General features: G+C 38.2%; 1 protein-coding gene across 4 annotated transcripts in view; it reads right to left on the reverse strand.

The window, feature by feature from the left end:
* Positions 1 to 21,044, reverse strand: part of LOC116709639 (serine/threonine-protein phosphatase 2A 56 kDa regulatory subunit epsilon isoform) — a 47,078-nt gene extending 26,034 nt beyond the window's left edge. Inside the window, exons 1-2 of one of the 4 annotated variants that reach the window (XM_032548291.1) lie at positions 20,595 to 21,044; positions 4,301 to 4,461 (exon numbers count right to left, since the gene is read on the reverse strand). In XM_032548291.1, coding sequence (XP_032404182.1) covers positions 4,301 to 4,457 — 157 coding nt within the window. In that variant the 5' untranslated portion in view covers positions 4,458 to 4,461; positions 20,595 to 21,044. Of the gene's footprint in view, positions 1 to 4,300; positions 4,465 to 20,472 lie in introns of all 4 variants that reach the window. The other 3 variants (XM_032548292.1, XM_032548290.1, XM_032548289.1) reach the window with 3 other exon arrangements.
* Between the last annotated feature and the right edge of the window lie 2,423 nt (positions 21,045 to 23,467).

Consider the following 23,467-nt stretch of genomic DNA (forward strand, 5'->3'; position numbering starts at 1 on the left):
CTGTTAATTCCTCCATCTTGTTAACCATTTATCTTATGTTGCCAATTCTAAAGGAGCGAAGAAATAGCTTGCATATCTTTGTTGTTTCTTTCTTATTGCTCTCCTCTGTTTGTTTCCTTCTCTGCAACCTCAAGGTGTTCTCCAGATATCCAAGGGGAATTCTGTGGCTGGCCGGCTCCATCCAATCAGGTGATTCCTGCTGTAAATAGGCCTGTCGCGAAAAACGATAAATCAATTAATCGTACGATAAATTAAAACTATCGACGTCATTTTAATTATCGGCTTTATCGTCTCTTCCGGCCTTTTTCTCTTTCTGTTGATGACACTGAATGAAAAAAGGCTCAACTCTGGTGCTCTCCACTGACCCTCCCTTCCTCGTTTCCTTAGTGCAGGGGTGTTCAAAGTCAGTTCTGGAGGGCCGGCATCCTGCAGATTTTAGTTCTCTCCCTGGTTTAACGCACCTGGATCAAATGATGGCTTGTCAGAAGACCTAAGAAGAACACTAACATGCTGAAAAGGTTGTTGCTACCACCAGGGAGAGAACTAAAACGCGCAGGATGCCGGCCTTCAAGGACCGACTTTGAACACCCCTGCCTTAGTGTAATGCCCAGCGCACACAACACGATCTTAGAGTTGTCGGCCCATTTTCAAAACCTAAGAGGCCACACATTAGCAGACAGAAATCCTAGGTAATGGTTCGATCGTGCCGTGTGGTGTCCAATAATGGGCACAAAATAATGGCTACTAGTCCAGTTAACAAATTTTAAAACCAGGCATTAATCAATGCTTTACTACAATCTACCTGCAATGCATGTTGCTAGTGTCAGTGTAAAGTCCTGACTGAATGAAAATCACTATAACCTATTTATGTCATGTTAACGAAGAACAGCTGAAAAGTTACTGGGTTTATCAACTGCAGTAGCAATTTCGCTCCAACTCCTCCCTTTGTCATTTCTGTATTCTTTGCACAAAATGTTGAATAAACATTAATGTTGTTTCCACATATCATCTCGAATGTCCGCTGGACTTCGGGTTGTCAGCTGTTTGGGATTCCCTTCTGTAATTTCCCCTCAGAAAGCACGGAGGAGAATCCGTGCTTTCTGATTGGCTACCTGTCACATTCAACAGGAAGCGTTAACGCTCCCAGTCGGGAAAAACCCCTGATTTGGATCGGAGCGGCCACAACGATCTACCGTAACACACCACACACTAAGAGGATGATCGGTTATGAAATCGCAAGCGACAATCTTAGAACGGCCAACGTTTTTAGATTGTCGTAAGGGGAAAAATCTGGGCAACAAAAATGTGTAGTGTGAACTATTGCATCAACTATTGTAGTCGATGTGCCCATTTTCTCTATTTAAATCAAATTATTACTTTAGGGCAACATAATATACAGACTTCATAATCTGCACTCTTTTGGTTGAATGTAGTATTTATTTCTACTTTGGCTTTATGTTGTTTAGTTTTTATTCAAGTACATTTTTTATTAACTGAGACTGAGAATCCATTTTATTTTGTTTTTGGTTGTTTTGTTTATTTTGTTTATCAGTTCCGGTGTTAAATGTTCTTTTGAAAATAAAGTGTATCTATCTTTGGCAGGAAATTGCATGCATTATTACGTCATCTCCATTAAATCAGTGTAAAAAGGTCTTCAAACAATATTATCATTTATCGCAATAATTTTTGAGACAATTAATCGCTCAGCAAAATTTGTTATCGTGACAGGCCTAGCTGTAAACAATGCAGCCAAGTTGTTGTGACCAGCCCAGCAAAAAAAACAAAGCATCTCAACAGATAAGAAAAAAAAAAAGAGATTGTTGAAAAATGAGCTTCTTGTAACATTGAAAAATAAAATTATGTAGAAAAAAAATTAAAAAGTCATAAAAATAAAAAGAAAAAAGATAAGCAGAAGTAACTGCAACAGGCTGCATGCACGTTGCCACATGTGCCGTTAGACTAACAAGTTCAGTTCAGGAACAAACTCAGCATACTCCTATCCTGCCCCTCTCCTAAACAACTTGATAAAAAGGCTGGTTCTGTTCTGGAATCTCTGAAGATTGTTGTTCTTTATTTAATGTTTCATAAAATAAGAACATTAACAACAACTCAGCATCAGCCACATCAGTTTCTCTTCAGTTAGTGTATTCTTCAGACTCACTGTAATACTGACCTCTACAGGAGGTCTGGCCTACAGCATCAGGATCAACAACTCTGAAGAAATCTGTATTAGTTACAATATTTACACTCCTTGTGGAATAAAGGACATGTCTTCAGATTGTATACTTTTGAAAGGCTTTATAATTTGGAGTTTTTGTTTTACGTTTCACTCACATCCTCTTAAATAACCACATGTGATTCAAATAGTCACATTTAATGATCCAACTATTTATCCAATCAATCATCCATAAGATTAGCAAATCAGTTCCACAAATCATATCTTTGAAAAGGTATGCTCAACTGACAACTGTCGTAACAGATATGAGCAGGGAAGAGAACACAGGGAAGACCATAAACAGTGAGCTGGTCAGCTTATGATAACTCAAAGTAAATAAAAGGTAGAATGGAAAACGCCAACTCTGCTGCTGGGAAATGAGCACTTTGCCCCATATTAAACTGTTTATTGACTGCAATCCACAGCTCCTCATTGAATTTATTATTGTAATTACATTGCTTCAAGCCAAGAGCACAGTCAGATTATGTGGAGCATCAGAAGGAGGAATGAGGACTCAGAATCCTGCTTGACTATTTTGACATTATATCCTCCCACTATCGTATTGTGATCAAGCTTTGTTTATTTCACATCACTTCTTACTGGGCAGCGGTCACAAAGTTGTCCATACACATCACATTTGATTCTATTTTTAATTCAAAACTGATTAGAACTAATTCCTAAGCATTCTTTGTGCTGGTGGAGGCATCACTGCCAAAACTCCCCCTTTCAAAAAAAAACAAAACAAAAAAAACTCAGTCTTGATCAGATAAGATCTGATCCCCACTAGAAAAGCAAGACCTGAGTCCCAAAGTCTTATCTTTAGGGTTGGCCTCCCACAGAGACACAAGAGCTCAGAACGTTTTTCTTCTAACCTGCTCTCCTGGAAGCAGCTTTATTTCAAAACCTTGAAATGTTCACTGGAAAACTTCTAGAAAGCCAGCTAGCGTTACGCATGGCAGAAGGGTACGACTTTTTTCCTGTTCCGTCAATTTTTGGATTTTTGGACACTGCTTTTGGCCTAGGGCTTGGCCAAATCATATCATTCATGAAAACACTGACTGACGGTCACTACCGCATTGGAGATGTCCATGACAGATGAAAGAAATGAAAATGAACAAAGTTCCAGATCATTAAGAAATGTGCTCAAGCTTGTACTGGTTGCAGTGTTTTTTATGTGACATATTTTGGTGTTAAACATTCTTAATTAAAAGGAAGATTTGATTAAAAAAGATTTTTAGTTTTGCACACAATGTTTGCATTTAAAAAAAACATGAGGGGAAAACACTTTAACATCTAGTAAAACTAATGTTCTGTTAAACCACAACCATTTGTTTAATTGGTATATTTAAGTATTTTTATGTCCATTGGACAGGCTGTTTCTTGTTAGCTTACATTTTCATTTATGTATTCTGCATTTTCTTTGACTCATTAAACATTGTGTGATTTTGTATAAAAAATTTTAAATGTAGTGACTTTATAAAGTAAAAAAAAAATTACAAATGCCCCTCCACAAAAGAAAAAGAATGTGGAATATCGTCTGTGATATCTTTATTGACTCATTTAAAAAAATTATTGTGATATCAAAGTAGGGGTGGGTGATCTCGCCCACCCCTACCTTGACCTTACTGACAATCAGCTCAAAAGTGAGTTGAGTTTTATGACCTATTGTCTCAATGTGGTGGGCAGGTCTGAGTCTGGACAGTGACCTAACCTCCTCACCTTTTTCTTTGGACTTGATACTCCTTCCCTAAAGTGTGATGCTACTCTGTTCTATAAAACTGTTGTAATGCCTTTAAAGTTCTGTAAATCAGTATTTTTTTCTCTATGTTTTCTTGTTTAATTAGTGTATTCCTTTTTGTTTTTTGTGAGTAGCTAAATTGCTTACCAGTAGCTCAGGAAAGAGGATATTAACAGAATAATTAATCTGTAAAGTTTGGCTGTTTTTTTCTCAGACTTGAGTAGAAATAAGTGTGTCAGTGATCATTCCTTGTTGTATGAAGAGTTTCTTCTGCCAGTGGTTTAAATTTATTACTTCCTGAGAGACTAAGTTTGGAATGTGACTCCAGAGATACGGGTCATTCTCACCTTTGAGCAGTGGCAAAGGCGTGAGCTCGATGGGTTTGCCTTGAGAGCGGAACTGGGACGAACTCTGTGATCGCTTCTGCTTGGCCTTCCTTACAGACTTCCGAGAAAATCCGTCCACTTTGTCCACCGACGGAGATGAGGTGGGTGCCGAGGACATAGCCCTGCTGGGAGAGACATGGGGGCGGGAGGTTACATACTTGATGTTGTACCTGAATTTTCCCTTTGCAGGACAATAAAGAGTGTTCCTATTATATTCTCATTCATAGTTTTCATTCACATTTCATTTTTACATCCACCGACAGGAAGTTACTTTTCCAATGCAAAGCTACATCTTGCCGTGTAGATCAAGGAAAACATTTAAAATCTGTTAAACTACAGCTAGATGCCAGTTTTAATACAAAGAAATACAATGAAAAGTCAGTTCGATAGTAGGGCCCAAAGCTTTTCTCCAGAAAATAATCTGGGAATGTGAAAAGATTGAATCTGGCAATATCTACTGTAAAATGTGCGATGGAATTAACTTCATGAACAGACCGACTCCTTCCCCCAACAATATTCATGAAAAACAAAAAGAAATAAAAGAGCAGTAAGGCAAGGAAAACCTCTAAGGTGGAGCCCAACCGAGTCCATTTAGTGCAGAGGAGCAGCCGTCACATATAAAGGAGCTCATCATTCTATAGAGGGAATGCATTTCATCCGTTTATGTTCTTTGGGTGATTGATGGAACTGTATGAGGACGACCGTTGGTTGCCGTTTCGGTAAAAGAAATCTCAGTGAATAAGCCTTTCTTGACATGAAAGTTATCAAGAACACACACACTGAATACGCCTTAAAGATGCATGTTGACAAGACTCACTAAGCTGGAAGAATGTGAAAAAAAAGGTTAAATTGTGTTACTGAAATGCTGTAAGGTGATGTGTTGCCAGAGGTCCTAAAGCTACAGATTTTTAAATCTAGAATGTTTTGTTCAAATGTAAAATAAATCTAATGTGTTCAAAATATGTTGGAAAATGTTAGTAGCAAATTACAAATATAGCCTGTCTAGGACGTAAAGTCAATGACCTTTACAGTAGGTCATTGACTGAAGGTGCTGCAAACTCCAAGGAAACATGCGATATGAAGAGAAGACAATCAAATAAAAAAACTCCACTTCCTAGACTGATGACCAGTTAGTCCCCAACACCAAAACTCTATATTAAGAAATAGGCCGGTACCATATTAAATTTCATAAAATGAATGCATTGTGTTGCCTTATGCTGTTCCAATATGGGTGAACTAGATCGAGAGTGTTCAAAAACAAAGCTTTGATTTGACTTAATGATTTACAGTTAAACAAGTGTAACCATAACTTACAGAAACCATAGTTATGGTGCTTCATAAACTTTCTTTGAATACTATAAAACTTAACTGGCACTTCAGTTGCACTTTGCACAGCTCTTCCTACACTAAGATCACTAAGACAGCGCAAAGGGCACAGACAGAATGGAACCTGCAGCAGAAAATACGGTCTTTCTGTGCTCATGTCATTGGAAAACTAAAACTGAATGGAAAGCGCAAGAAGAAAATGCAAAAAAGCATCACTGGCTGAGCACATGAAAATACATCAAACATGGTGGAATGGTTTGGCTGACAGACGATACACTACAGGTGGAGAATATAGACTTGAAGTGTTTTTGTAGATTTTTTTGTACTACTATTGTGATAAGTGATAATAACTATGCATTACGTCTTTATTAGGCAACTATGTCTGTGACTGCATGATACAGCTGTTATGGCCTCAAACAAATATATGCCCATTTATGATGAATCTCTTTAGGATACTTGTCAGATGAAGTGTAATATTCATCACTAAACTACACACATCATTTAATCATATTTTTTAATTTATTGATGCTCTCAGTGAGCAAACTAAAGAAAATAGTAAAGCTAACACTCCCGAACACGGTCTTGTGGGCTTTTAATCATCATTATTTGGAATGTATTATGACGCCATAACTCAAAAGTCTTAAAAAATATTTAGCACAGTAAATGGTAGATGGCCTGTGCTTGTATATCACTTTGTCAAGTCCAGAAAACTGTGTCCCAGTTTACGGACACAGACAACCTGAATACTTTTAAGACTTCAATTAAAACTTTAATACAGAACTTAGCAGCAGAGCCAGATTCTGGTTCTACTGGAGGTTTCTTCCTGTTGAAGGGGAGTTTTTCCTCTCCACTGTCACTACCTGCATGCTCCGTGTGAGGGATGTAAAGTCAACGACTCAATGCCAGCAGTGCGCACTCGTTCAGGAGAAGTGAATGCTGCAAGTCAAAGACTCAATGCAATCCGCTGAGTTTCCTTAAATGGAAGCTTTTTAATTTCCTTTGAATAATTAATTAAGCTTACTGGACTGCTTGATAACAAAGATCAATTGGAATGTATATATGATTAAATTGAAATTGTTTTTGTAAAGTGCCTTGTTGTGAACTATAATTTATTTTATAGAAACAAATTGAATTGAAACTGTATAAGGACAGCGTCACAGGAGATTGCCTTATTTAGGACTCAAATCGGACAGCTCAGTAATGTCCAGTGCACATAGCTCAGTTTCCTTGCTCTCAGCTGACCTAACTCTTCAGAAACTCCAGTCCAGTGCATTTTGTCGTTTATCAGTTTCTCCTCCAGCGTTATACTGGGTGGAATGAGGTTTTGATACACCAATCTGCCAGGGTCCCAAAGGCCTGTAATTATAGCTACATCTCTACTGAAAGAGACAGAATCTGAAAAAATCCACAAAAAAATAAATAAATAAATAAAATCACATTGTGACCTGAACATCTGCTGCCTTTATCAGGACGACCTTCAAATGCTGCAGGTGTGTTCCTTTAGTAAACTTTGAGACTGTAGTTTCAAAGGTTACTTCAGGTCTCATGTAGTTCTGGGTTGATCCTTAAACTTTCATGATTACTGATTCTTTATGAGTCCAGATCAAGCATGGAGCCCAGTCTGATGTAGATTGCAGTCATTTGGAATTTCTTCCATTTTCTAATAGTCACGCCAACAGTTGCTGCCTTCTCACCAAGCTGTTCACCTGGAGCCCATTCAGCTGGAGGTCTACAGTGTTGTCCGTGGCAACCTTAGACAGCTCTTTGGTCTAATTGTTTGAGTGTGAGGACAGGTGTCTTTTCAGAAGAGAACAGGACTTCTTGACCGACCAGACAGAAAGCCAGAATTACAGCTGGTTAGTAGGGCTGTAGCAATACACTAATCTCACAATACACTATGCAATATTCTGCTCACAATATTTGGCAACCGAGATGATTCAATAGGCTTTTAAGATTTTCTTTAAGATTTATAGGGACAGAGTGATTTTGGTGACATTTTGTGACTGTTTCATGTAGGCCTGTTATGATAACAAATTTTACTGAACGATTAATTGTCTCAAAAATTATTGCGATAAACGATAATTTTGTTTGAAGACCTTTTTACACGGATTTAATGGAAATGGCGTAATAATGCATACAATTTCCTGCCAAAGATAGATACACTTTATTTTCAAAAAAACATTTAACACTGGAACTGATAAACAAAACAATCAAAAATAAAATGGATTCTCAGTCTCCATTAACAAAAAACGTACTAGAATAAAAACTAAACAACATAAAGCCAAAGTGAAAATAAATACTGAATTCAACCAAAAGAGTGCAGATTATGAAGTCTGTATGAAGTCTGTTATTATTAGAACGTTGTCCGTTCTAATATTGTCACTTGCCATTTCGTAACCGATCGTCCTGTAGTGTGTGGTGTGTTACGGTACATCGTTGTGGCCGCTCCGATCTAAATCAGGGGTTTCCCCAGACTTTGAGCGTTAACGCAGCCTGTTGAATGTGACAGGTAGCCAATCAGAAAGCAACCCGAAGTCCAGCGGACATTGGAGATGATACGTGGAAACAACATTAATGTTTATTCAACGTTTTGTGCAAAGAATATAGAAATGACAAGGGGAGAAGTTGGAGCGAAATTGCTACCACAGTTGATAAACTCGGTAACTTTTCAGCTGTTCTTCGTTAACGTGACATAAATAGGTTATAATGATTTTCATTCAGTCAGGACTTTACGCTGACACTAGCCACATGCATTGCAGGTAGATTGTAGTAAAGCATTTTAAAATTAGTTAACTGGACTTGTAGCCATTATTTTTTGCCCATTGTTGGACGGCACGATCGAACAGTTATACCTAGGATTTCTGTCGGCTAATGTGTGGTCTCTTAGGTTTTGAAAATAGGCTGACAATCGGCAGACAGCTCTAAGATTGTGTAGTGCGCGCTGGGCATTATACTAAGGAAATGGGTCAGCAGAGAGAACCGGAGTTGAGCCTTTTTTCATTCAGTGTCATCAACTGAAAGAGAAAAAGGCCAGAAGAAACTATAAAGCCGATAATTAAAATGAGGTTGATAGTTTTAATTTATCGTGCGATTAATTGATTTACTGTTTATCGCAACAGGCCTAATTCCATGTCAGTTTTAATGCACAAGTTGCAATTTGTAGCTTGTACATTAAAAATTACATGTAATGAAAGTTACAATTAATTAAATGAAATGAAATAAATTACAGTATCTAATATAAGTGAAGACAAAAAAGTTCCTTTGCTCCATAACCAAATACACAAAGCCACACAATTAACATTTAAACAAAGCAAATGTATAACAAATATACAGCAAAAACATTTATTACACCATCAGTTCAATTAATTCAACTCAAGTCAATGGAACAGTCACAAAATGTCACCAAAATCACAGTCCCTGTAAAATCTTTCAGAAAATCTTAAAAATGTATCAAATTGTATCGTTTGCTGAATATTGTGATATGTATCGTATCATGAGCAAAATATATCACATTGTGAGATTATTGTATCGCTACAGCCCTATGTGCAACTGAGTAAAAAATGTCATGTGTAATATTTAATTCATGTGGATTTGACATAAAACTCAAAATAAGATTTAATGTATCGAAACTGGCGGATGAAAAATTGACACATTTTGAGAAAAAAAAATATTGATAAATATTGTAGAATCGATAAAATTACAAAGCCCTACTAGTTAGTATCAAATATTTAAGAAATAAAATGCTAATTAATTTAGTAGGCATAGAATGTGATTTTCTGGATTTATTTTTCTTTAGATTTATTTCCTCACACTTTAGGTTGACCTGTGATTATATTTACAAACGTCTCCATTCAAAAATTCACAGTATGTGAAAACAAAAAATGCCTGTTTGATAGGGTTCTGTTATATCTAAATCACTTGCCTTTGAAAGGAAAGACCCTTTCACTATCATGTGCAACACATGCAAGCGCCTAGGCCCGTCATGATAGTAAATTTTGCTCAACGATTAATTGTCTCAAAAATTATTGCGATAAACGATAATATTGTTTGAAGACCTTTTTACACTGATTTAATGGAAATGATGTAATACCCATGTGATTTCCTGCCAAAGATAGATACACTTTATTTTCAAAGGAACATTTAACACTTGAGCTAATAAACAAAATAAACAAAACAACCAAAAACAAAAATAAAATGGATTCTCAGTCTCCATTAACAAAAAACTCACTTGAAAAAAACAAAACTAAACAACATAAAGCCAACATAAAGTGGAAATAAATACTGCATTCAACCAAAAGATTATGAAGTCTGTACATTATGTTGCCCTTCAGTAATAATTAGATTTAAATAGAGAAGATGGGCACATCGACTACCTGATGCAATAATTCACACTACACGGTTTTTGCTCCTATTTTTCCCCTTCATACAATCTCAGAACGTTGATCTTTCTAAGATTGTGTGGTTTGTTACGGTAGATCGTCGTTGCCGCTCCGATCTAAATCAGGGGTTTTCCCCTAACGCAGCCTGTTGAATGTGACAGGTAGCCAATCAGAAAGCTTGGATTCTCCTCCCGTTTTCTGAAGGGAAATTACGTCGGGGAATCCCAAACAGCTGACACGGCGCAACCCGAAGTCCAGCGGACATTGGAGATGATATGTGGAAACAACATTAATGTTTATTCAACATGCAAAGAATATAGAAATGACAAGAGGAGGAGTTGGAGCGAAATTGCTACCGCAGTTGATAAACCCGGTAACTTTTCAGCTGTTCTTCGTTAACGTGACGTAAATAGGTTATAATGATTTTCATTCAGTCAGGACTTTACGCTGACACTAGTCGCATGCATTGCAGGTAGATTGTAGTAAAGCATTGATTAATGCCTGGTTTTAAAATTAGTTAACTGGACTTGTAGCCATTATTTTGTGCCCATTGTTGGACACCACACGGCAGGACCGAACCCGATCGAACCGTTATACCTAGGATTTCTGTCGGCTAATGTGTGATCTGTCAGGTTTTGAAAATGGGCCGACAATCGGCCGACAGCTGTAAGATCGTGTCTTGTGCGCTGGGCTTTACACTACGGAAATGAGGAAGAGACGAGTCAGTGGAGAGCCCCGGAGTTAAGCCTTTTTTCATTCAGTGTCATCAACAGAAAGAGAAAAAGGGGAAGAGACGATAATGCCGATAATTAAAATGACGTCGATAGTTTTAATTTATCGTACAATTAATTGATTTACCGTTTATCGCGACAGGCCTACAAGCGCCTCTTTTTTTTAACAATTATATTTCATAAAGACACTTTGAGAGGCTTTTAAACACTTATAAAATAACTTTGAATGTTCTGGCTGCTACACAAATATTGTTTCCTTATTTAATGTAATATTTTAAATTGAATGAAAAGCTAAAAATAGTATACATTTCACATTTTAAAAAATACTTCTGAAAAAAATGCATCTACATTGTAAAAACACTTCATTCTGATCAGATTTAACTAAGGGGGGAAAAAATCAACCAAAGATATTGCATCTTTAAAGAATGCAATATCATATAGAGCTCCAAGCAGCAGACTTTGGCAGGGTTAGGCAGCCAGGAGCAGAACCAGAAGCACTTTTTTTTAAATTACACAGGCAGTGCTAATCCACCCTGTAACAGGTTAGACAGAATCTGGCTCCTGACAAGTCAAAGTAAATATCTTGGATGACAAAACCCATGCAAGCAAGCTAAGGTATTTTGGATGACCTAAACATAACATTTATTCCATTTCCCTCGTACATCTTGGCATCACTTCTTGGCATCAAACCTGCAGTTTCAGTCTATGAGCCAATTTCTAAAACAGAATCATAGAGCGTTTTTTTCAATGTTTTTAGGGTTACTTGTAGAAGACTTATGTTTCATAATTGTGGGCTGACTCTACAAGATTCTGTTCCCCAACTGTAAATGTATCCTTAAAAATGTTACATTTCTTGAATTTGACAATACTTTGATGGGTTAGAGATTCCAACAGAACAGTACGTGGATTCTGTTTAACAATCCTTTCAGGCAGCAGTAATTCCTTTTGATGGTGCACTTTTCCTATCAACTGTTTCCTTCCACTCAACTTTTTGTTGTCACTTGCTGTCCTTCTGGACTCGTCAATGACTGTTTTCTGGACCCCTGTCCAGTAAGCAGTCTTCCTGTTGACCCTGACAGAGCACCAGTTTGTCAGGAAACCTCTGCAGGTGTTTAAAGGTAATCAGGTGATTAGGGTGTGACACCATGACTTTACAATATTGAACTCCTTCAAAATCATTTGAGTCACCAAATTTGGGTTTTTGTCATCTTTAAACAATATTTTTTTTAAAAACATTTCACTCTTATGAATCTATGAGTTTTACTTTCTGAAGTGAGCGACGAAATACTGAACTTTTTCATGACATTCTAATTTTTAAGATGTACCTTTAAAGACTGTTGAAGGAGATCCTTACTGCTTCTTTTAAGCATTTTTTTGCACTGTTTTCTTATCTTTTCTGAGATGTGGTCTCGCTTTCATTCAGAAACAAACCTTTTCATTGAATGAAAAGAATTATAAATTACCCTCTAAATTAGTACTTTGGTCATTAAAAATACAAATGTAGCTTATCCAAAACTTGATCCAATTTATATTTAATGTATTTGGTACTGCATTGTCAATACACTAAGAAAGACAGACTTTACAAAGTGCCATAAAGCTGTTCCACAACAGCAGAATATGTGTAGAAGTAGAAATGTTTCAAACTGCTAACATTTTCAGGAGCTGATTTTACCATTTAGAATCATATATGGCTCAGAGCTCGCATTAACGCAATATTTTCCGTATTTGACTGGTTATTTTTTAAACGACGAGAAAATTTTAAGCCCGTCCATCATTTGACAGGTTATAATTAACACCCTTGACTGGTGCACCTGCACACACATTATAAACTTTACGTAAAGAGTTCATCGTAGAGGCAACAAAAGTCAATAAATAAAAAAAATCCTTTCTGAATATCATCTCATGGACACTGAACTAAATGCAACTTTCTGACCAGAGGCTGATGTAGAGTGTTGAAGAGTTATGGACCGGACTCTTTGGCGTGCGTCTGGTTCAGAAGCGCATTTTCTAAACCTTTGGTTGAAATGGCGCATTTAATTCAAGTCTCCATTACATAGAGAATAGAGTAAACTAAAGAGTTTTCAATGTTGTGTTAATCCATTTGCAGTATGAACAGATGAGCTGGCAGTCTATCTTGAGGAAATAAATAAATTTGCAGAAGTTAATTAGACCGTAACATGCGCAGTGCGCTGCACAAATAATGCGGATGCGGCTCCGTCGCTGCGAAGAATTAAATTTAACTCACCCTGCGGTTTTAACAAATGGAGCTGAAGACGTTACCCTCCCGCACCCAGAAGGAGAGCGGCAGATGCAATATCTGTCCGTTTTGGAGAAGCGAAACTATGCAAAACGATCCTCGTAAAAGCGCACCCCAGACCGCGCAGGGTAAAAAGCTCGCAGAGTTCAATTGATCAGTTTGGATCAGACAGATCCAACTGACTGATGAACTAGTGCAGATTTCTCTGCAGATGCAGACCAGAAGGAATTTGTGAAGCTGTGCGTTCAGGTCGCAGCAGGTGAAGTGATTGTAATTTAAGTGGAGTCGTTTAATTTCATTTATTACAAGTTATTGGGGCCACAGTCAGTGGTTTTGGTCACTACCACAAAAAGTTAGAGGCGTTATCTGCTTTATGTGTGATGGGATCTGGATTCATGGTTCAACTAGGTGAATATTGACTAAACCGCATAAAAATTGGGCTAAATAACATGTTAATATGATTACAATTTGACGGGTAAAAGTAGTATATGACCGTTGTTTTTTTTCCAATGCCGTCGGTCAAAATGATGGGGAACAAAAAAGTCTACAACGACCTCTGATATGGCTCTGGTTTATTCTAGCTGTTTGAAGCAAGTAGCAGCATGCCCACCCTCCCTCACCAACTGTCAGGCACTCCACATTATTATAACTGCAATAATCAATGTGATTTTTTTTTATTTAACCTTTATTTTACCAGGATGAAAACTCATTGAAATCAAAAATCTGTTTTTTAAGGAAGTCCTGACATAACTTTCAAAAATCACTACTTTTCTTTTTCAGTGAAATCATAAAGCTTTTTTTTCAAGTTAATAATACTACAAGACATTATACCAGTCCGTACATGCCAAGTTAACCAATACCGTTGGGGATTTTAATTTCCACAATATACTAGACATTACAGTTTTAATATTTTGATCCTACTGATATTTTAAATGAGAAATACACTATTTTCCTTCTGTTAGAAAAAAACTTATATAACATATACTGACTGCCATCAAGCACCAGTTAATGGCCAAAGAGACATGCCTAACATTTGCTGTTAAATGTTAAATATTTAACATATATATATATATATATATACACTGCCTGGCCAAAAAAAAAGTCGCCACCTGGATTTAACTAAGCAAATAGGTACAAGCCTCCTATTGGATAAGTACTGCATAGGCGATTATTTTTCAGCTGGCAACAAGTTATTTAACCCCAGCTGATGCAATGAGTAACTCCTCATTTCTTAAACAACCATGGCAAAAGACACATCCTGTGGTCGTGGAAAAGACGTTAGTCTGTTTAAGAAGGGTCAAATCATTGGCATGCATCAAGCAGAGAAAACATCTAAGGAGATTGCAGAAACTACTAGAATTGGGTTAAGAACTGTCCAACGCATCATTAAAAACTGGAAGGATGGTGGGGAACCATCGTCTTCCAGGAAGAAATGTGGTCGGAAAAAAATCCTGAATGATCGTGATCGGCGATTACTTAAACGTTTGGTCAAATCAAATCGAAGAAAAACAACAGCAGAACTCAGGAGTATGTTTAATTGTGAACGCAAAAGCATTTCCACACGCACAATGCGAAGGGAACTCAAGGGGTTAGGATTGAACAGCTGTGTAGCCGTAAGAAAACCTCTAATCAGTAAGGCTAACCAGAAAAAAAGGCTTCAGTTTGCTAGGGAGCATAAAGATTGGACTCTGGAGGAATGGAAGAGGGTCATGTGGTCTGATGAGTCCAGATTTACCCTGTTCCAGAGTGATGGGCGCATCAGGGTAAGAAGAGAGGCAGGTGAAGTGATGCACCCATCATGCCTAGTGCCTACTGTACAAGCCTGTGGGGGCAGTGCTATGATCTGGGGTTGCTGCAGTTGGTCAGGTCTAGGTTCAGCAACATTGTGTGCCCAAAGAATGAGGTCAGCTGACTACCTGAATATACTGAATGACCAGGTTATTCCATCAATGCATTTTGTCTTCCCAAATGGAACGGGCATATTCCAAGATGACAATGCCAGGATTCATCGGGCTCACATTGTGAAAGAGTGGTTCAGGGAGCATGAGACATCTTTTTCACACATGGATTGGCCACCACAGAGTCCAGACCTTAACCCCATTGAGAATCTTTGGGATGTGCTGGAGAAGGCTTTGCGCAGTGGTCAGACTCTCCCATCATCAATACAAGATCTTGGTGAAAGATTAATGCAACACTGGATGGAAATAAATCTTGTGACACTGCAGAAGCTTATTGAAACAATGCCACAGTGAATGCGGGCTGTAATCAAAGCTAAAGGCGGTCCAACAAATTATTAGAGAGTGTGACCATTTTTTAGTGGCGACTTTTTTTTTGGCCAGGCAGTGTATATACGTATGTGTATGTGTGTAAATATCTATGTATGGATAGATGTGATCACATTGGGTATATCCTTACTTTTTATTTTTATCATTGTGCACATTCTGATATATAAATAAATTTATTTACAAGAGGTTTATTTTACTTTTTCTTTAATATGTTTAATTCTGTGTGTATGCGTATATGTTTACGTGTATGCGAGTGTGTACATGTATGGATGCATTGACTTGTACTACAGTAGTGTTAATGTAGATATGCTTGATGCAATGGTTGTGACATGTCTGTAATTAATCAAATAATTCAAATCAAATAGTGGAAAAGTTCAAACTACACAGTACCTAGCTACTATGGAATTAAATAGTAAATCAACTGAGAAAAAAAAACACATTTATGGATGGATTTACCAGTGCAGCTCCTCCACTTTGTTTCCAAGTGAAACCCAGAAAAAAAAAAAGTACTAAACTTTAGATTTTAAGGGCGAAGAGGCCACGCCCCTTAGCAATCTCTCTCCAGAAATAACTCAACCCTCTGACGTTTGAAGTCTAGCAGTCTGGGGCAAAAGGTGTTCCCACTTTAGACTGTCTATATCAATTGTTATGGTGTCTATTACATGTTATACACAAACTGACCAATAAAACAACTGGTAGGTGGGCTGGGGGTGGGGTTTGGGGGCACAGCGAGGAAATAAAAAGGAACAGGAAAGGGAAAACAGCCAATATAGAGTACTACAGGGTCCACAGTCCGACAGCCTGGTTTCTATCACAAGAGTCAAAGTTCACATCAGATTATTTGAGAAGCTACAGTCTTGACATCAAATCTGAACTTAACTGTGAGTCAGGTTAAAGGCTTCTGCAGCGCCCAACAATTAAACAATGTCTGCTTTTAGACATACTCTCAAAGGCCAGATCCACAGCATGAGACGGCCCAGACCCAGACCAGACCAGATCAGATCCAACCTAGACCAGACCCAGCCCTGTCACAGTAAGCAATAAATCAATTTATCAAATGCTAAATTAAAACTCTCAATTTCTATTTGCATGAAATATTGTTTCTCTTTTTTCTCTTCCAAGAACTGGGTGACAGTTGACACTTTTCAATTTGCCCTGTTTTGTTTATTTATGGCATTTAAAATTTCTTTCAGTTCCAATGTTAAATGTTCATTAATTTTAAGTTTATTGATACTTGAAAATGTGTTCCCACATTATATTATCAAAATAATTACTGGGATGATTTATCATCCAGCAAAATTTGCTACTGTGACAGGCCTATTCAGACCCACCCCAGACCACCTGGGACCAGACACAAACCAGAACCAAATTATTACTGAACAACATATGAAATCACACTGGTCATCACAATATTACTGTGCAGATTAATCACAGCTCCAAAAGGATTACTTGGACGCCATATCTGGTGGGCCGTAAAGAGTCATGCCTTCCCACGTTGCATATTGGTAACATGTCTGCCCAATTGAATTGACCTCATATCTCCAATTCACTTTTCTGTGCCTCAGATACTAAAGCTCAGAGCAATACCAAAGGTAAGGACCAAACAATCAGGATCAGAAGTAATCAATAACACAATTTTCAGCAGCAGTATCACAGTTAGAGGCCATGTTGCCCAGTTTCTCTCTTATTGTTGAATCATGACCTCTGACCTTAGCAGAGGTAGTGAGTTCTGCAGAGCTTTACACCCTGAATGAGTCAATGAACTCCTGGAGGACTTTCTCTTGGGATAACACAAAACTAGTTCACAAGCAGAATGACCATTGCCTTCATGTGCAATTCTGCTAGAAAAAAAATTCGCACCTCCAGCATAGAGCCTGGGCTTTCTCCCCCTAACTTGGATTATCTCCAGGTGATTTTTGACGGGCCAATGAGTAGACAGAAGGAGACATTGTGAACGTTGATATTGTTTTTCTGTGCTGTTTTAGATTAGTAGTCTGCCTGTAGTTTTAGAAATGGCAGCGGAGGAAATGAACAAAGGTGTTCACTTCATGTTGGCCACACTTCCAGATACTGAATTAACGTTGACAGCCGCCTCGTTTGGATTGGCTCTTCTGGAGGATGGTTGTTTACAGCATAGGCAACTTCCGGTAAGCTTCATAGTGGCAAACTGGTGCATTACATGTCACAGGCAAACATAATTGTGTAAGATTTAAAGCCTCAACACAGTCCACTCCTCCAGGAACCAATCATTTCTCAGAAGCTTAGAGCCCAGATCCTCTGGAAGAAGCAACGTGTAGAAAGGGCTGTTTTTTACCAGGCTAGCTTGCAGGTAACTTTTTGATATTGGAGCTTGTTTTAAGTCAAAAATGACTCGATATTGATGAAAAAGTACTAGCTCCACTGGCTGATTATTTTGCTTATAGCATTGGGAAAATATTAGAGGTGTGCCGATCAATCGGCCACCGATCATAATTGGCCGATTTCCGTGAAAATGTGTATGATAGGTGATCACCAATCACCGTCTCTTGTTGCCAATCACCAAAACAAATCGCCTGTATCTCACTTCGCAGTCTGCGTGTGCAGCTGATTCCCCCTTTTCTTTACACTGCGCAAGCGCACAGCAGCAAATCCTAACGCTCTGAGTGAATGAGGGAAGTTTGTGTGTTGCGGCGGAAAATTACCTCACACCTGCATCAGCACACCGAATCTAATATGACATTTAAAAAAATAACACTTGACAGAGTACGGGTATATCGAGGCTCACTGCAGGAAAAAAAACAAACAAAAAGACATCCGGATTGGTCAGTCAGCAGGTAAAGCAGCGCACAACTACTAACATTCACCCGGATTAGAAAGGCTGTCAAAAAGCTAAACAAATAACCCAAAAAATAATTTAAGTCAACGAGCTAGCGGTGTAAGACACTGGTTTTGCTCTCACAGTTGGACCGCCGCTACACGCTACGGGTAGTAATATTTCACATATGGAGTTCCAGTCAAACTCCATCCGGCAGTGAACTCTCACACCAAACATCTGCTTAAAACTGCAGCATTAAATTAAACAAAAGATTTTACATACGCATTAAAACTTTCGCTATGTTCTAACATAAGACAGATAATCTCTGAAAATAATCAGTCTCCTCGGCCTCCTCCTGGCATTCTGCAGAATTACTCAGTCAGAAACAGACAATCAGAACCAGCATTAATCAGCTAGCCGTGTTCTCAGGAAGTTTTGATTTAGTAACTCAGGACTGTTTATTTTGATGCAACCTGCATTTGACTTTGAATGAATATTTCCGTTTTTACTCGACATTATTTGATATAGGCAGTGTTGCGAGATTTATTTGACTCATGTATAATTTAGGGTACTGAGAACTTTACTGTTAAAGACTGATTACTTATTGCAGGTTTTTCAGTTGTCCTTTTGACTGAACAGCTGCTGTATTGTGCCTGCAAGTATTTTGCATGTTCTATGTCTAAATTAGGTTAATTTATTATCAGATCATTTTTTGATTTTGCCAGATCCGATAGTAGCATTTACACCTAACGCAAAGGAAAAAAAATTAACAACCAATCCAAGTGATCGGCAGTGATCGGAATCAGCAGCCAAAAATCTGATTGGAGCATCTCTAGAAAGTATCTTCTTAGAAATTAAATAATCTGCCAGTGAAATTAGTACTTCATGAATTAATTTTTTTTTTCATTTTTACTTAAAATAAGCTCTTACAGCTTTCTGAAAAGTTACTGGCAAGTTAGTTTTGTCTTATTTCAAGGGTACCAACATATGTGCACTAAAAACAAATAAAAAAACCTTTTGTGTTTTTGCAATCATGATTCAACTAGAAAAATTATAACCTGAATTCTCATTGTGTTTTTTCCTAGTCAGATGGAGCAATGTTTTGCTTTTGTTGTTTTACACTCACAATTCTGCTGCCTGCCTCAGAACCATACAGCATACATAGTTCAGCAAGTTACACATGTTTTAACCAAGAGCACACTGACAAGTGATGGAAGAAGCTGGAATCAAGATCACTAGATTTCGGTCCAACTACTCTTCCAGCTGAGCCACAAGTGTCCCACAACTTTTACATTTTAACTCAGGCCAAGGTTTGCATGGATCCTGTTTATTAATTAAGACTTGCTAATGGAAAATAAAAACATAAAAGCTCTAAGAGAGAAAATACTTTTTTTTATAGCATTGTAACTGAGGTTTGGTCCAATGCGGCATATAAAAGACAGCTAACTGGCATTTTATTTTATCAAAGGTTTATTCAGTTGTTCATGGCGATGTGTGGAAAAATGAAAAACGGTGAATCTTGATAACTAGTCACAAATTTCAATGTAAAATTAACAAAAAATTTCAGAAATTTTTTTCCGGCTTGTTAATCAGTAAATCTCTGTATCCTTCAAACTTTCATTCATTGTTCTTTCACATGAAATTGCTTGTTTAGACATTTAAAAAAAAAAACCTCTCGAAAATGTTGCTAACATGATTAAAACTAGATGTTCTGGTGTCTTGATCTCATCTAGAAATTATGTTTGAACCTTTGAACAATGCAGCTTGGGAGAACTTGGTTAGAGAACAGAACGTTGTTCCAAGATCAGACTTACGGGAAAGCCCAAAATGTAACGTAAAACCGACCCAAACAGCAGCAAGAATGTACATCTTCCATCTTGAGCTGGAACAGCAAAGTAGTTCGTGTTGTACACGGGGTCAGAAATTAAGCCGTTAGATGCCAGGCGTCAGTTTGGCCGTATTGGGCCTGCAGGAGCAAACTTGACAGCGCATTAGCCAAGTGTTAGCTCGCTAGGATCGTTAGCTTAAAAATTACCTTGCACAGAAAATCGCATAAGTGCCCGTAAGCTGCTTAAACGTGGACCAGAGCAGAGCCATATTTAAATGTTTTACATATTCAGACAGAGCAAAATATTAATAAAAAGGCTTAAGCTCGCTTAATAAAAAATATCTTAGGTCATTAGCCACAGTTAGCACGCCAGCTACCGGGAGCTAGCCTAAGTTGAGCGTGTAGCTGTAGTTTAAACGCGAGCAGCGGCAGCTAGCTTTGAGAGCAGCCAGCTAAAGGAACACAACGAACAGGCTCAAAACAGGAACTATATCAAATCTGAATTTAAATGTGTGTTGGTGAGATAACATTACCTGGGCGGGCTCGGGCGATCACCCATCATCCCGGATGTAAATACAGGGACAGAGCTAATGATGCAAATGTTAGCTACAGCTCACACACTGCACAGAGTGACCGGGCTGGAAGACACACACACCGTTCCGAGTCCTGACCCGAGTCCCGACCTGAGCAAGACTGGTTGGAACCTCTTCCGTCGTTGTACTTCGTCTTGATCCTCCACAGCTTGCAGTGAAGACTGTGGCGGAGACTTGTCTTGTGTCGGGATAACTGTCAGGCTAACTGTGCGGCTGCCTCCAGCTCGGTGCAAACAGCCTCTCCCCAGCAGCAAAATCTCGGCCTAAAACAGCCAAACCCACAAGCAGTTTTCCATCCAAATGGAAAATCCTTAAACTACCGATAAGAATAAAACACGGCTCTACGCAACGATTAGATTAACGCTAAAACATTCCCGTTACCGGTTAAACTCTACGTCTCAAACAACACCCTGAATTTGTCGTGTTTTCCGTTGCTCGTTGTCGATTCAGGGTTGTTTCTTCTCAGCCTATTGTCAACACTGCTGGGTCCAGACCATGGCACACATTACATAAACGCACATGAACGTGCTAGACGGGTGTAGGACAGCAGACGACGGCGATTGGCTACACTGCGCAGTGTCGAATCTTATGATTGGTCCAATGAGCTTGCCAATAAAGGAAGAGGGATAGAATCTCCGATCCCGCTGGTTAGGTGGAGGAGAAGGGACACGAAAAAGACCGGGGCGGAAAGCAGTGTGGAGAGACCGAATAGTCAACCGCTCTGCGTAAGGTCGCTCATACATGTCCCGCAAAACTATTCATTAATATTTGTTGAACTTATTCATTTTTAATCATGTCACAAACACAAATGACAAAGATTTGTAAGAATTTTATGTGACACACCAATATAAAAAATGCATAGTTGTAGAGTGGAAGAACATTTATATTTTGTTTCTCATTTTTTAACACCAAAAATCTGAAAAGTGTGGCTTGCGTTTGTATTAAAACCTCTCAATTCTGCTTCACTGAAATTAATTCCATTGTAACCACTTGGCTTCAGCTGTTATATGCAAACAAAAAATGTGGACACCCCTTCATAGACAAGAAAACTAGATCTAAGGAAAACAAACTGACTGATTTTCTATTTGATGACTTTATTAAGTAGTGCTTACATGTAAAAGTTTTATAATAGCTTCTACTGGTAACCTTGGAGTTATTTTTGACCAAATTATTTAATATGACAAATCTATTAAATTTGTCTCCAAAATTGCCTCCTTTGACTGTATTTCAAAAATGAGGAGCCTCATCAGCTGATGCAGTTTTAACCTAGTGTATGCATTTTTAACCTGTAAACTAAATTTCTACAATACAATTATAGCTGGGTTAGGGTTAGGTTCAAGAAGTTCTATTTAAGTCCTTTTGTGACCGTGGCTTTCTGTAAAAGTCAGAATTCTGTACAAAGTACTTCTGATGACAAACAAAACCATCAACAGCTTATTAAAGACTGACTTATTGCTACCCACTCCACATGAGCACTAAACTCAAGGATTTGCTTTTTCAGCACTCTGGGTTTCACTTGTGTTTGAAGCTAATATACAGATAAGGCTGAACTGAATTAAGCTGAATTCTGAGTATGCAAGATATTGGGTGTCAGAGATGGTTTAATCCAGAGTCAAGAAAAAACAAAAACCTTTCTTTAATCTTATTACACACCTGAATTTTACTAGGGGTGTAACAAGTCTAGTTTTTTTTTTTTTTTTTTTTTTGCTAGTTTAAACAACTTCAAAAAAGTAATGTTAGTGACAGAGGAAGATAAAGATGAAACAGGCAGTTTATATGTTTCCCTTATTAACAATTTATCTGCTGAAACTTGGAAACTGGAATAAAATTCTGGAGGAAGAAACTGACTAAATCTCCATGACAAACAAAACCTGGTGGGGATGAAGACTGCACAGACAACTGGACCCTGCACATTCCAGTGACACCATAAGAAATGGAGATGAAATGAAATCCAAATATTACACAGGTGTAGATGTTTGATTTACAGATGTCCAGTCTGTAAATCAAACATCCCATCCAACAGATTTGTATTGCTTCACACTACATTTGAAACAAAACACAAGTTTGACAGTCGCTAATCTGTCCAGCATGAAGAAGCCAGAATGTCTGCCAAGCTGCAAAGAGAGAACATCTTCAAGACACTCTCAACAGACAGTAGGAACAAATTCCCTAAGTTCCATAGAGTCTAGATTGCTTTGAGATTTCCATTGAGAAGCCAAGCCTACAGATGGAACATGCAGAGAGACACAGAAGCACACTGCAGCAAATGTCTGTATTATTTGCAACAGCTTGGGTTGTGTTTCATTACTTTGGAAGGCTGCGGTGCCCAAATCAGAGACATCAATCTTGTCAGACACTCCTAGGCTCTGAGTCCATAGTGAAGGGAGGCATCACTATGGTGACCAGATCCTCACCAACTGTAGATTCACCAGGCACAAGGATTTTGCTGCCTACTTTGATCAGTGGTGGGATGTTATTGTACTTATGTACATTTTTCATGTATCTGTACTTTACTTAAGTAGATTCAATCGTGGATACTTTCAACTTTTTCTCCACTACATTTTACAGTAGGTATCTGTACTTTCTACTTCACTACATTTCTATAAAGCATTACACGTTACATCCAAGTCGCATTTCTCTTTTTTAAATTTGTTTGTTAGTTTGAAAGTAATCAATGGCGAGAGGGGAACTGGTCCACTAAACCACTGCAAAGCGGGAAAATACCGTTAAATCCTCCTTCAAGAAGAGCGAGGTGGCTACGCAGCACCTGCAGAATCAGTAACACCAATATGGAGTCCAAGAAGGGCAGTCATCCAGAAGAAATAGAGCCTCATCTATGTACATTACTGTAGAGCAGCTGACTCTTTTCCCAGCAACATCATATTCACCTAATAACTGCTTCAGCACCCTTCAGCCCCCTTCAGCCATGCATGAT

The sequence above is a fragment of the Xiphophorus hellerii genome, chromosome 19 (assembly GCF_003331165.1).
Source record: "Xiphophorus hellerii strain 12219 chromosome 19, Xiphophorus_hellerii-4.1, whole genome shotgun sequence".
In the NCBI taxonomy this organism is placed as follows: Eukaryota; Metazoa; Chordata; class Actinopteri; order Cyprinodontiformes; family Poeciliidae; genus Xiphophorus; species Xiphophorus hellerii.